This window comes from Parasteatoda tepidariorum, chromosome 3 (genome assembly GCF_982258835.1).
Source record: "Parasteatoda tepidariorum strain Cologne lab strain chromosome 3, Ptep-v5.0, whole genome shotgun sequence".
In the NCBI taxonomy this organism is placed as follows: domain Eukaryota; kingdom Metazoa; phylum Arthropoda; class Arachnida; order Araneae; family Theridiidae; genus Parasteatoda; species Parasteatoda tepidariorum.
The window spans coordinates 30900318-30914513 of record NC_141757.1 but is presented as its reverse complement, the minus strand read 5'-3'; the positions used below and the strand labels follow the sequence as shown (position 1 = coordinate 30914513).

Genomic DNA, 14196 nt, shown 5'->3' with positions numbered 1-14196 from the left:
AGGGTGATTCGTTTTTTTTTTTGCGGACTGTACATTCTAGAATGGTAAAAAAGTACATTCTAGAATGGTAAAAAAATACATTCTAGAATGCTCGCACTATACAGTGGTTAGTTTGCTTTGTAATATTTCAAAGTATTCTTAAATGCTCTATTCAATAGAGTTGCTACACCTGTAGGAGAAAAAAACAGGTCGAAAATATCAGTCTCCTTAGATAAAGAAGATACTCAAAAGAATGAACTGTTGGTATTTAACAGACTCTGGAGAAAGCATAAAATTTTAAACAAAGGAACTCAATTACTTTCTTTCAAATTCAAAGCAAATTGTTGCATCAATAAAAATGATCTTAAAAAAATTTAAAACCTATGAAAAATTTTGATGTGCCTTACACGGGTTTCGAAACGGGTTTTCGAAAAAAAATCAAGCCAAATTTGAGATAGTTAAATGGCTAGAATCAGATATACTGCAAAAAAAAATTTCGAAAACACTTGCAGGTAAACAATAGACCGGAGAAAAAAACTTCTTAAGGAGACCAAGGTCCATCATAGGCATTTGAAACAGTAAAGGAGAAGAATTAAAATGAAATAAAAACAAATAATGCTTTTCGTTCCTTATGTGAATATTTATTTTTATAATTCAAGTGAACAGTTTTTTAACCTATTATAAATAAAATTTATAAATAGTATTCTTATTATCCACTTAAATTGTAATTTTTCTTCTGTTAGAAAAGTGAGAAATTTTCTTGGTAATACTTTTGATAGTAAATTTATTTATTTTGAAGTTTTGTAATTTATTTCCACTTTATCGGAAATCGATACAATGGATATTTGGAGTAATTTCCTCACCCCACAATCTTGTAGAAACTAATATTTTTTTAAGCTGGTTTTCAAGTAGTTTTTTTTTTGTTTCATCTCTAAAATCGGTTAAAAAAATCCTTTTTGCACAATGTACCTTAGAAAGAAAAAAAGTTACTTAACCTGAAAACTTCAAAATTTTATTAAATTATTCTAATTCAAGTATTCAACAAAATTTAATGTATACACCGTGTATTAGAGTAAAATTAAATTGCATTTTACTTCAAAGCTCAGTTTTAATGATTTAAGAACGTATATTTGTTCATCGTTATACGCAAACATTAATTTACATATTTCTGGAGCTTTGATGTATGTTATACATTTTGAACAACGGTTTTTCTTGTCGAAAGAGTTTATCGCAATTGTTGAAAGATAATAAAATATGGAAGTTCGTAAACAAAAACTGGAGGGAAAAAATGCCGAAGGAAACTTTTCAAACGCGAAATAAACATTAATAAACTATTCCTTCTCGTTTTTTTTACTTAAACTACTGTTCTAAAGATATATTCAATGATTTCGCTTTTGCGTGTCGAAAAATTCAGAAAAACACAAAAAATGTATTCGTTTTCCACTTGCGAGTATAAAATAAATTTCTCGTTTCTTGTTTTGAATAAACAATGCGCTTATACTTATTCAAATAGTTACAGCAAGCTAATAGATATGTGCTGATTTTTTTTTGTTTTTATTTTTCATTTTATCTAAACAAAAAGTACACAAAATGGATTTTCAAGAAAAATGCTTAAACTGAAATATTTCCTTCAAAATTTCTTAATTAAAAATATTTCTTAAAAGTTTCTTCGCTTTCTTAATGCTCCTTATTCGTAAAGTCATCAAACTGAACATTTAAAAAAAGTATTTTTAAGCGTTATGTTTATTAATTGAGGAAGCATTAAGATTAGCAACATAGTAATCTAAACATTAATTTAAAACATTGAAGTAAATTCGTGACTCATTTTTATCAAAGGCTTAACACGAAACATTTATGAATATCTTTTCTGAATCAAAAGAGGGTAATTTTAGTTTTTGTTAGAGTTTGAAGAATTAATGTGGCTCTGAAAATAAAATTTAAATTTTCCCATTAACTAATTTTTTGTTTTCCAGTAACTTATATTATTTAGTTTAACTGCATTAAAATAAAAACATTTCGATTACTATTTGAAATATTGTACTGTATTTTCATTACAAATAATCTTTAAAAACAAAGAATCTTTCTTTGTACCTGTATTTGTTTCGTTGTATCTGTATTCTTTGAAAACTTTTTTTAAAATTAGAAAACATTTTTTAAAAGTATTTTTTGGTAGAAATTTCATTTTTTTGACATCTGTACAAATCGGATATTTTTGGCAGATATGAAAATCTTGCATAAACTTTTAATTCTATTTTCTTTTTATGTTAAAGATTCCTTTTATTTAAATAAACTTTTTTACAAACAGGATTTTTTTATTGCTCAGCTCTAGATAGTTTTTTTTAAATAACAGTTTGAGAATTTTTTGACAAGGTTTACAGCAATCTTTTTAAGGCAAAAAGAAATTAACATTCATGTTGCGTACGTAAAAACTTTAAATTATTTCAATAAATTACCTCGCATAACTTAAAGAAAATACGTTACGTGCTACGGTTAACAGAGATTTTTAAAAGCTTAACAGATCCCCTTAACTCCTTGGCTAACGCTATTTGAGCTTAAAAGCGCGAGCAGGAAAATTAATCTACAAATTACAGAGAACTGAAAAGGTAGAAGTTAAGAATATTGGTATGCTTAGCGTAAGGCAAGCTCAATGTGCAATTTCTCTAATTATTTACAGTTAGGATTAAAAAATTTTGAAAAAACAGAAACTGATTAAAAATTATGAAAAAAAAACACACCTAGTCATAATAATACGTAACGTTTCGTATTGCTTGCGTATACCTTAAGTAATACATGACATATAAGCACAATAAAGTGTAACGCATTTACATCGTATTGGCATAACAAAAATATTTTCAATCTATGATGCATTGTTTTTAACCTATAAGTTAAACAGCTTAAAAGTAAATCATGCAACTAAATAAAATACCATTCCTTTTAACAGTACAATTAATGTATGCATTATGGATGAATAAAAATATCAGACCTAATGCATAATATGAATATTTTTGTAGTTTTCGTTGGAAAGGAAACTGGCTTTCATATTTGTTCCTTCGCGTAAAATGAGACAAATAGTGCAAAGATATGACATTCTCTAAAGTGAAATTGTATCTCTTGTAAAAACCCGCTGGTTGTGTTTTATAAATTGAGATTAGTAGAAGACAGGATGGGTAATTTTGATACAGTTAAACAATTTGGTAAAATACGACTTAATTATTAATTTATCATCCCATTAAGGGTTTTGTTGCTTAAATTTTCCAAATCATTTTTATTAAAGTGGTTATTTGCAGATGGCAGTACTGAAATGTAATTTGCTTTATATTTTTTCTCATTTAAAAATTTTTTATTTTTATTTTGATTTTCATCTCTTTGAGTTTGTTGATATATATATATATATATATATATATATATATATATATATATATATATATATATATATATATATATATATATATATATATATATATATATATATATATATATATATATATATATATATATATATATATATATATATATATTTATATATATATATATAGATAGATAGATAGATAGATATTATTTTTATGTTATTATAATTTCGAAATTTCGAATGACTGGGACATTAACAAAAACAAGAGGACTAGAAAATTTGAAATTAACAGCAACAATGACATTGAAAAGTTCTTGAGACATTCAAAGGTTATCGCCCCATAACTTTTCTCGCTTTCCATTATCTTCATAATCCCGTAGGAATAAAAAACTGACTAACCGATATATTTCAGATACATTTCCGTTCAATATAAGTTTAAAAAATTTTTTTAATGAACAAACCAAATATTTATTTGAAAATCATTAACATAAATTGGAAATTTTTCATATTTAAATAATTTCCTCTTACAAGAATTGTGAAAACTTTATTGCTCTTCATAAATGGAGAAACAAAACAAATCCAATTTTAAAGCTGATATAAATACTTAATTTTTTTTTAAATCAAAGAATAATAAATAAAAAAAATATTGAAGCATTTGCTTACCTCCCCTAGCGTGCACTTCTCGGCTAATGACACTTCCGACTGTGTTCGATGCTGAGCATTGATACACTGCATCATGCACATCTTGTCTATAGTCGGACCTTGAAAATGGCGGAAAGACTAAAGTTCCATCCGAACGTAAATGTCTTAAACCTGATATGTCCTTTACCAAACTACCGTCTCTGGCTTGCCAAGATATCTTGGGAGTTGGTAAGCCATCGGCACTACATCTTATCTCTGTTCCACTGCTATTTGAGAATTCTACTCTTGCCGGTGGTTCATTCCTGAAGAATGGACCTCTTATATCTTTTCGATTAGTTTCGCACTCTCCTGCAAGAAACAAAGAGAGAAACATAATTTTTTTTCCTTGTTTTTCTTTTCAAAACAAAAAGCTCTAGCCAGTTGAAAATTTACGAGATTTCAATTATTTCGTGGATATTTGATCATTTTATATGTTTGATGAATAAAATATTCTCGATCTATTTGAAACAATTGGATAAAAATCTGTAATTTTGCAATATGTGTAGCTACATAAAGAAAAAAACAGTTCTATTTTTATAAAACCACATTTATTTTTGACAACCGCACAAAACCCGTAACGGGTTCATACTATCACGTTACGGGTTTTTCCATTTATTTTGTAGGGTTACTACTAACCCGTTAGGGGTATTTTAATTTAATTTTGCTTAGTTTAGACGCGTAAACTAAACAAAATTAAATTAAAATACCTGTAACGGGTAATAATGACCTTGCACAATAAATGGAAAAACCCGTAACGGAACCTAAAATTCAAAACAAAAAACTATCCTCAAAAAAAATCTAACTTTCCAAAGGTATCAAATTATTCCCAAAAATGCCTCGTTCTTTTATTTTTATTCCAATATATGTTTTTAAGCATTTAAGAAGAATATATATATATATATATATATATATATATATATATATATATATATATATATATATATATATATATATATATATATATATATATTCCACCAGTATTAGAAAGCATTTGATGACGAGGATATTCTTAATTTTTTATAAAGTGCTTGATGAAAAAAAAAATTTTTTTTATAATGTGATTGATGGATGCTTTTCGTATTCAAAATGTTTCATGAGTGATAGACGAATGAATGATCTGCAAATCATGAAGAGAGAAGACTGATTATAAAGTATTTACTTGAATGCATCATAACAAAACTTTTAGAGCTATTGAGGAATCATATTCAATTTATCGTATACTATTTAATAAATTTAAAGCATTGCAATTCACCCAAAAATGAGTAAAAGCGTGGTGGAACACCAATGAGAAATTTTCATTGATAATGCCATAAAAGATAAAACATTCATATTTATTGAGAAGTCAGAGATAACCGTCTTCAGTGCAACTTCAAAATAGTTCGTGCTAAGTTCTAAGGGGCTTACTTCTTGAACAGGTATTTTAAATGTTTGAGTTAAGAACATAATAGTTCTTAATTTTAAATATTTGATTAATAATGATGATGCAGTTAAGATGAATTGATGCTTGCTCTAAAATTAATTTATTTGTTTCAAATAAGACTTATTTCATTACAAAATAATTGGTGAAGGAAGCATAATTTTTATCAGGAAGTAATTAGTAGATGACTGCCACAATTTAACTTATATGTAAGTGGGTACTCAATAATCACTAAGAATATTGTGAATTTTTAAATAACGTAACCAATGAGTTTCTCAGCGTTTTAAACCTGTCTGTTTATTGAGAAATATTGCACACGCTCAGACAAATAAAATCTACTTTAACCCAGAGCAATATACCTTAATCCATTACGCGGTGATGATCCCATGAATGGTGCATACTTGCTGCACCATTTTAGTTATTTAACCATGGGATTTAATTTAACCACGTCTCCGTTGAAGTTGAACTGTAGTTAGTCATTTTCAGTAGTCAGTAGTTGGACTGTAGGACTCCATTGAAGTTGTCCAGCAAGGGATAACTGATTTCAAAATTAATCAAATTAATTAAACAAATGGTGATTATGGAAAGAAATAAGTGGCATGTTTCATATAAAAGCTGTAAATATTTTTTAACAAAATTTTTAGAAATTTGCTACAAAAGTTGTTAATACTTTGGGCTGATAACCACTGATGATCAAAATAATCAGTTCCAGTTTTAAAACGTAAAAGAAAATTGCAGTAAAGGATAAGGTAGTTTAAACCAACTATTATATTGAACAAAGTGTGTTCCTGATACCAAGACATCGCATGTTAGATTACTACCTTACGGCATTTGCACTCTTTTCAAGACTTCTTTTCAGCATTCAGTGTCATCTGTTGGCAACTTTTGTTACTAAATTTCTAAGTTTCTGCATAAAAATGTAACAACCTTTACACGAACCTTTTGTTTTGCGATTTTTAATTTTCAAATCAGTCAGTCCACCTATGGGTAATCTGTATGTTGAAATCAAATTTAAAATGTGCGATATTTCGACTTAACATCACGTCAATATTTGAGGAATATTTGAAGTATATAACGATTCAACATGCTCCAATATTTTTAACTAGATACCAGATTCGTTTATTTATTTTACATCATTTGCATTGCTCCAGACAGTAGGTGAACTATATTTGTAAGGCAGAAATGACATTGATATACCTTTAATTGAAAATAAAATCCCTCTAATATGTTTTTAACAGTTATGCACATTAATTTTAAGTATAATGAACAACAAGCTATTACACCAGTAGTGAGAAACAGTAATAAATTTGAAATGTTCGTGCGAGAAAGTTTCTTTAATAAAAAAGAAAAGAAATCATATTTTCTGAAAAAAAATTGCAACAAAATTAATATTTGAATTCAGGAGGCTTATAACTCAAACAAACACATGTGTAAGACACATTCATCTAAAAGGTTTTCCAATAAGATATTTACTAAATTTTTTTCGTTAACCAATAATTGGAAAAATAAATTAGAATATCAGTAAAATGTCATTAAAATAATTTTCTGCAATCTGATTGATGGGTTTTGTTGTTAGTTTTCAATCAGTGACTTATCGTCTGTAGTGCAGAACACTTAAAGTGTAAGAGACACATATTTTCTCGTGTGAAAGACATAAATAAAAAATAAGAAAATCGAACACCTGCACTTTTGCTTTTATCACATTCAGAGATTTCGACCTTGATCGCATTAATTGAGACAAAATCTTAAAACGCTTTTCTAGGAGAACAATATTTTCTAGACTGTGGTAAACCATTTCCTTCTTTTGGGAGTAAGCTCCAAATCCGATTACAAAATATAAAAAAAATGCTTGTTTATTTATGTAAGTTACGTTTTTATGACTGATTAGATATCTTAATTTGTAGTTATTTTTTTTTTTGGAATTAGTAAAACTATTTAGCGACTACCTTTACAAACATTTATATCTTACTGTGCATCGGATTACTATGCAATGTACTTAACACCACGACTTTGTCTAGATTAAGGAGGATAGAATGTGTTGATGAAGATTCCGAGGCACTTAAAATAAACAACTGGAACACCTCGGAGAGAAAGAGAGCAAAATGGAAGACTTTGAAGAAATTGATGAAAGTTTTGGGGCCAATAGAGAAGAATAAAAAGACGTCATTTCACGAATTATTTCTTTACATTAATAATATCATATTTGTACATAATGTTGAAATGACATAAGGAAACTGCTACGGTACAAATGGTTAGGAACTAAGCTGTCCTTGTAAGCGACTGGGGTTCGTTGTAGTTTCGGTGCCGTTTTTGTAGTAGTTTTAAACTCATTCAGTTTTTGACGAATGAGTACCTGATAGTTTGTGAAGTAAAATCGGTTGTTGCTCCTCTCAAAGTTGACTTCTGCTCCCATGTCATGACATTGTTCAAAAAATTGTGATGTTTTAATCTCCACGACTTTTCTGACATACAATAAGTTGTTTTGATAATGTGTTTACAATGAACAAAAATATATGCGAAAAATTCAACATGCGTTTTAGCATAAAACCTACGATAAATATTATGCAATGTAAATTCTAACATGTTCTTACGCATAATAAGTAGTAAGCGATAAATAAAATTTGAATATTTTGTTCTGTCTATTTCACAATACTTCTCCAAAATGAAAAGCGAAAATACCAAAATGTAACTAGTTCGTTACATTAGTTTATGATTTTATTACGTTTACTTGCCTGTTGTTTTTAAAAAAAAATGGTTGAAATAGCATTTAAGCACCAATTCATTATAACATTCACAAAACACGTTAGTTATTATAAATAATAACTATTCATCACAGAAAATTCTACTGCATTCAAAGAAATGTCTATAATAAAATATTATCTTATTTTGTATTAAGTTTTTTAAAAATATTTTTAAAAATATTTTATTTTAGTATTTTCTTCTTCTCTTTTCATTAATCCTTATTTTTTACATACATTCTTTATATTTTTAACTTATATATGGTATGGAAAATATAGTGATGATGGCTCATAAATATATTTCATTCTGTTAAAATAATTTTTAAGACTTTACCTCTATTATTAAACGAGTTATTTTTAAGCAATAAATTTTATAATTACATACACTATTCATATACGGGTAATGATACAATACATCTAAATCTTTCAGACATTTTTTTCTCGTTTTTGAACATATTTGTTTAAAATAATTTCATCTCAGCTGCTTTAAATTGAAAAAATAATAAGTTGCAATTTCTGTACATGTTTTTTTTTCCTTCAAATTAGTTTGTTAAAGCCTCGAAAATTTTAAAAACAATTAAATATAAAGCACTTTACAAATATGAAACTAAAAAAGTATTCGAAATACTCCTTATTCATTAAAAAAAATATTTTTTGTATATGTGATATTTTTCATGCGTTTCTAATCCGGCACAAGTAAATAAAAGTTTCTATTTGTTTAAACTAGTATGATTGTTTCAAAATCCCTTTTTGATCTTCCACGTTTTTGGAGCGTTCATGCTTAAAAATGAAACAGTTGAATGAAAAGAACTTTGAAACAGAAAGCTTGAAAGAATCTAACAGATGGAAAAATGAAATGGTATGCTAAGTTACATTTTCGATTTGAAAAGGAAATGGAATGGATTTATGCGCGTATCATCTTTTCTTTCTATTTTTGCGCGTTTTTTTTCTTTCTATTTTTTGTTTAAATATGAAGGGGGCATAAAAGACGTATTTGAGCATTTTTCCAAAGAAAAATATGTCTCAAATAGTCTATAGAAAAAAATATTCTGATGAAAACTTCAAAATTATTAAGGAAAGAAAGATGAACATCTCCATTCGACATATTTTACTTTAACAATTTTCCTCATAGTTTGCGATGTTCCATGAAACTTTTAAAACATACAGTGGGTGATTTTATACATTATATATTAGAGATTAATTAAAAAGAACGTTTAACAATCACAAATAGAAAAATATTTTATTTAAACTCATACAATTTATCTTTGATCTTCATCAGTAGAATAAATACCAGAGTAACGAATCAAATTGCATTAAAGAAACAGTTTTTTTTACAAAAACTCATTTATTCTGCAACTACACATAAGCTAAGCAAAATTAAATTAAAATATTCGTAACAGTTTAGTAATAACCTTACAAAATAAGTGGAAAAATCCGTTATGGGTAAGCATGAACCTTAAATTCAAAACAAAAACTACTAATCTACAACTTTCTGATGTTCCATGATTTGCCTCGTTCATTTATTTTTAATTTATCTCGTTATATGTTTCATTATTCATGCTATTGCTAGCCAGATATTTTTTTGCGCTTTATATCAGCGATAGTGAAATTGAGATGAATTAATTCAACTAAGGTTACGTCTTACTAAATAGATAGATATATGCAGTTGAAAGTTACAACATAAAATTGAAAGTGGATGTCAGAAAATAAAAATAAAAATATAATGATGTCCAAACACTTAAAAAATATGGTATAGCTGCAAGATCACTAACAGTAAAGATTTTGTTCATGTTGATGTGGAATCTCTCCCAGAATCAATTGAAAGATGAAAAGAACAATTTACCATAAGTTTCCCTGTATAATTTACTTTTAATGCACAGTAAACTAAGTTTAACTGTTATATTTTTTTAATATTACGTTTTATTAAACAACTCCTCATGCTTCGCAATATGAATCTGAATAAATGAAATGAAATATAAATCACAAATGAAAATAAAGATTACAAAGAAACAAAATAACAATTAAATCCTTAAGCTGTATACAAAATATAGCAAAATAGTTAGGAATTCAGTGCACATAACTAAAGAGGATAAAACAGGTAGCCAATAATTATCTGAAAGCCACAGCTACTTTTTTTTTAAACTGACTCTTTGTCTTGAGTATAGCTTACTATAAAAAATAACAGCGTCCTGTTCAAGTGAGCAAAGATTATCATTTATCACATTAAACTTAAACAAGTAATTATTAAAATTACCGTTACCAGTAAGAATCTGGGACAGTCAGACGAAAAAGTTTTACACTTAATCCGATGAAAAACAGTTGGGAAGAATTTTTTAGTCCACATAGCATTTGGTGAAGCCAAATATTCTTTGTTCCAGTCCGAAACAGTTTTTTCCCGAAGCAACGTGTTTCCAGTGTGAAAGCGAGACAGACATAGGTAAATCAACATCTAGGCGAGTCGCATCCTTGGTCAACTGATCTGTTCTATTATTTCTGAAATCACCACTATGGCCTCGAACATAAACAAAATGGATGTCAGTAACGCCATCAAGGGCATGCACTATGACTGAATGCCGACAACGAGTTTCTCCACAGCAACTGTATTGAGCAGTAGCTGATGAGAAGAAAGTGAATAAGAGCAAACAAGATATCTATGATTCACATTATGCGAAATTCTCACTTCAGAGCTCATGGTTTAAGATATGAGGCGAGCCTTTCTGACGTCATCGGTCTATGATCACACTGACGCTATCTCAATTTAGTACTCTCGTTGTATCTGATTTTATCACGCATACTTACTCTTCAGTAGGTATGAGTGCTGATAAGGACCATGCCTTTTTCCCCACTTTCTGTGTTTTTATTTTCAGAACATCTAAAAGGGGTGTAAAAAATTGTTTCTTTTGTTCCTTGGCGTACCTGAAAGAAAACCTGTCGTTCGATCACTAGCTTCAACGTGACTGCAACTGTCAAGTAGTTCTAATTAAAAGGGCTCATCTCATATTTTTCCAAGAATTAGAAAAAGAGGGAACCCCGTTCTGAAATGGTCTGTCTTAGCCTCAAAAAAAATTTTGTCAGTCAATTTTATAAAAAAAAATAAAACACTACAAAAGTTAAATCTTTTAAACAAGCAATTTTTAACATGCTATAACAGTCTGTACTACAATTGCAAGTCTTAAGCCTGCTAAACGAATGAAGAAGTTATTTAATAATATTATCATTGCTGTTTTTTAAATGTATTCAATTATCCATATTTTTTATTATTTTATCTTAGGGAACGGTGTTGATCCGTATTGTTCTAAATAATAGGTGTTCTGCTGTATTGAAATTAGGCTTAAAAGCACACATCCCCTAAGTCTCGATGCTCTATGCTAAAAACCTTCATTGTTTTTTTAATTGTGTGTGTGATGTTTTACGAGAAAACTATCATTAAGGTGGTGGTAAGGTGAAGCTAAAAAAGTAATTTAAAACTTATAGGCAAAGATAAGGATCTGAAAAAGGAAAGTGGGATAAGTAAAGGAAAATAGACTAAGTATCAAAGTGATTGATTTCAAAATTTTAAGTGCACCGTTACGAAAACAAACGATATGATTTTAAAGGAAGACAAAGCATTCATTTTTCTAAAAAAAGATTATTATATAAAACAAAGAAAACCTCTCTTTTATATAGCATATGGCGCCACCGATAAAACATCTCATAATTTTAGTTTTCCGAACGCTTAACGTTTAATGCGCACCATATTTTACAAGATGGTTTGCGTGCAGATGCTTCGTATTGAAATTCTTGGATGCAAAACATATTATTATGTATCTAAATATTTCACACTTGGAAACATTACCACAATGTTTCTTATGATAAACACGCTCCCTCAGTTCACAAAGAAAAAGAAAAGTGTTTTAGCAGACGCATTAAGTCTGATTGATGATTCGGGATAAAGAAAGAAACAAATCGGTATTTAAGGTACTTTTGAAAGAAAGGGAATCTTGGGGTGTATAATGAAGCAGAACTGAATGATAATAAGATAGAAAAAGTGGTTTTATAAAAATTTCTCATAAAAAAAGTATTCTTGATACAAAATCAATACTTTTCAGAAGAGTTTATCGGATTTGTGTCTCTTTCATATACAGTTGCAGGTATTGTCTGATAAAAATTATTCAAGATATTTTATTTTAAAAATATTATGAAATTTATCAAAAACATTATTATATAACTATTATGCTTTATAGTAAAATGTTGGGTGCTGGTGGCCATTAAAATATTGCTTAAAATAAATTTCCAAACTGAAATTTTATTGATTAATTCCAGAAATTTTTAACTTGATATATATATTTTTTTATTTATCAAAGAATTATAAAGCAAAAGTAAATGACAATAAAAAAGATTTATAAAAATTATAGTATAAACTATATCCTTAATTTATAGAATTCAAAATTGTTGTCGGGGTTGCAAGAATCGTCTCCTGAAAATTATTCCAGATATTTCAGAATTGTATTTAAGTTTTTTTTTCACTGTTGCATGTCTACCAATTGTGTATTTTAGTATGAAATAGTGTTTATCGGCATTAAAAATAACGAATCCATAACACAAAGAAGACGATAGAAGTGCAACTTCTTTATAGCAGACACGAACTTGCACTTCAGGTCAGCAATATTCTTCGGAATACCCTTTCAGAGACGGGACACGTTAAGCTTAGCTTATTAGCTGACGAATCACAATTCTAACGATTTTTTTCCCAACTACATTATTTATCGCAAATTAGAAAGAAAAAAAACACATTCTTCAATTTTATGTTATTTCAATTGTTGAATAATCACTTTATTTTCATTTCATTTCAATAATTCAATTCGTTGTCTATAATATATGTATTTGCACCCTTTGTGTTTTATGCATCTTTTCACGATTTGTCATGCGTTTCTTAGTTCCTGTGTCAGGATCATGAAGTCTAAGATGAGGATATCCTTGACAATGCGTCTATCCGAAATGTATGGCAATATTAGTTTTCTAGATGAATCAAATCTTCATTGATATATCGAGACTTCCGCATGTATTGTTTGACGAAATGAGTGTTCAAAAGCTGGATCGGTATTCTCTAAGCCAGATGTATATCTCATAGAATACCTTTGTGACGAATTAGATTACAGATTACGTTTGGCATCAACCATCCTCACTGACAGCTCTAACTTCAGCTGTGATAAATACCCGGATGTCTATTCCGACCTATCAAAAACTGGTGGAAACGCTTGACCTGTATGTAAGACTCATAGATGCATAAAAGTGTCAAACATTGCATAAATGCATATATATTCAGATAAATGGAGCATATTTAGTTATATGCTTCAGATACACAGATATACGTATTAGATCTGTAGATATATGCCTCGGATATAGATGCCCTGGAAATAGATAGATGTCTCTTCATAGTGTATTTATTTACCGAATAAGAATCTCTATTTGTTCACTGAACGTAATTAAGTTTGTTTAAAACATGCCATAATTGAATTTATTTCTTAATTCAAGTTCATTACAAAGCAGGCTTACGATACCATGAAACCTACAAGAAATATTTGTCTGGAAAATAACTCGTTACCTTTTTCCACCTAATAATTTTCCTTTTATCCTAGCTATTGTTCTTAGGAGTTTTTCTTTTCTAAGAATAACAATTCTATCAAGAAGATATAAACATTCAATCAATAAGAAGCATCAACGGTTATGCTTTTCTTCTATCCACATTTTGTATCTCTCCGTCTCCAGTAACAAGATTTAATCAACGTAATTGAATTATATCTCTTTATGTAACATTTCTTATAAGACAGGTTTACTCTTATCACATTTTGTTGATATAAATGCGGAGTCTATCCAAATATAGGTTTATAGTTATTTTAATATTTAATAAAAGCTCCACGGTTTCTGATCGAGAGCAAAATACACATCAATTTGAGAATTAACTTCAATCACATGTTACATAAGATTAGCCATTTTGTCTGCTGTATACCGTATATATTAAATGTATATCAGATGTTTACATTGATTTTAGT

General features: G+C 28.4%; 1 protein-coding gene across 3 annotated transcripts in view; it reads right to left on the bottom strand.

The window, feature by feature from the left end:
• The window catches only part of LOC107439847 (cell adhesion molecule Dscam1), a 225302-nt gene that overhangs the window by 165342 nt on the left and 45764 nt on the right, over window positions 1-14196 (bottom strand). For 2 of the 3 annotated variants that reach the window (XM_043053190.3, XM_043053191.3), the window contains exon 2: window positions 3992-4318. In XM_043053190.3, the coding sequence (XP_042909124.2) occupies window positions 3992-4318 (327 nt within the window). Of the gene's footprint in view, window positions 1-3991; window positions 4319-10424; window positions 10841-14196 lie in introns of those variants that run through there. The other variant, XM_087159011.1, reaches the window with a different exon arrangement.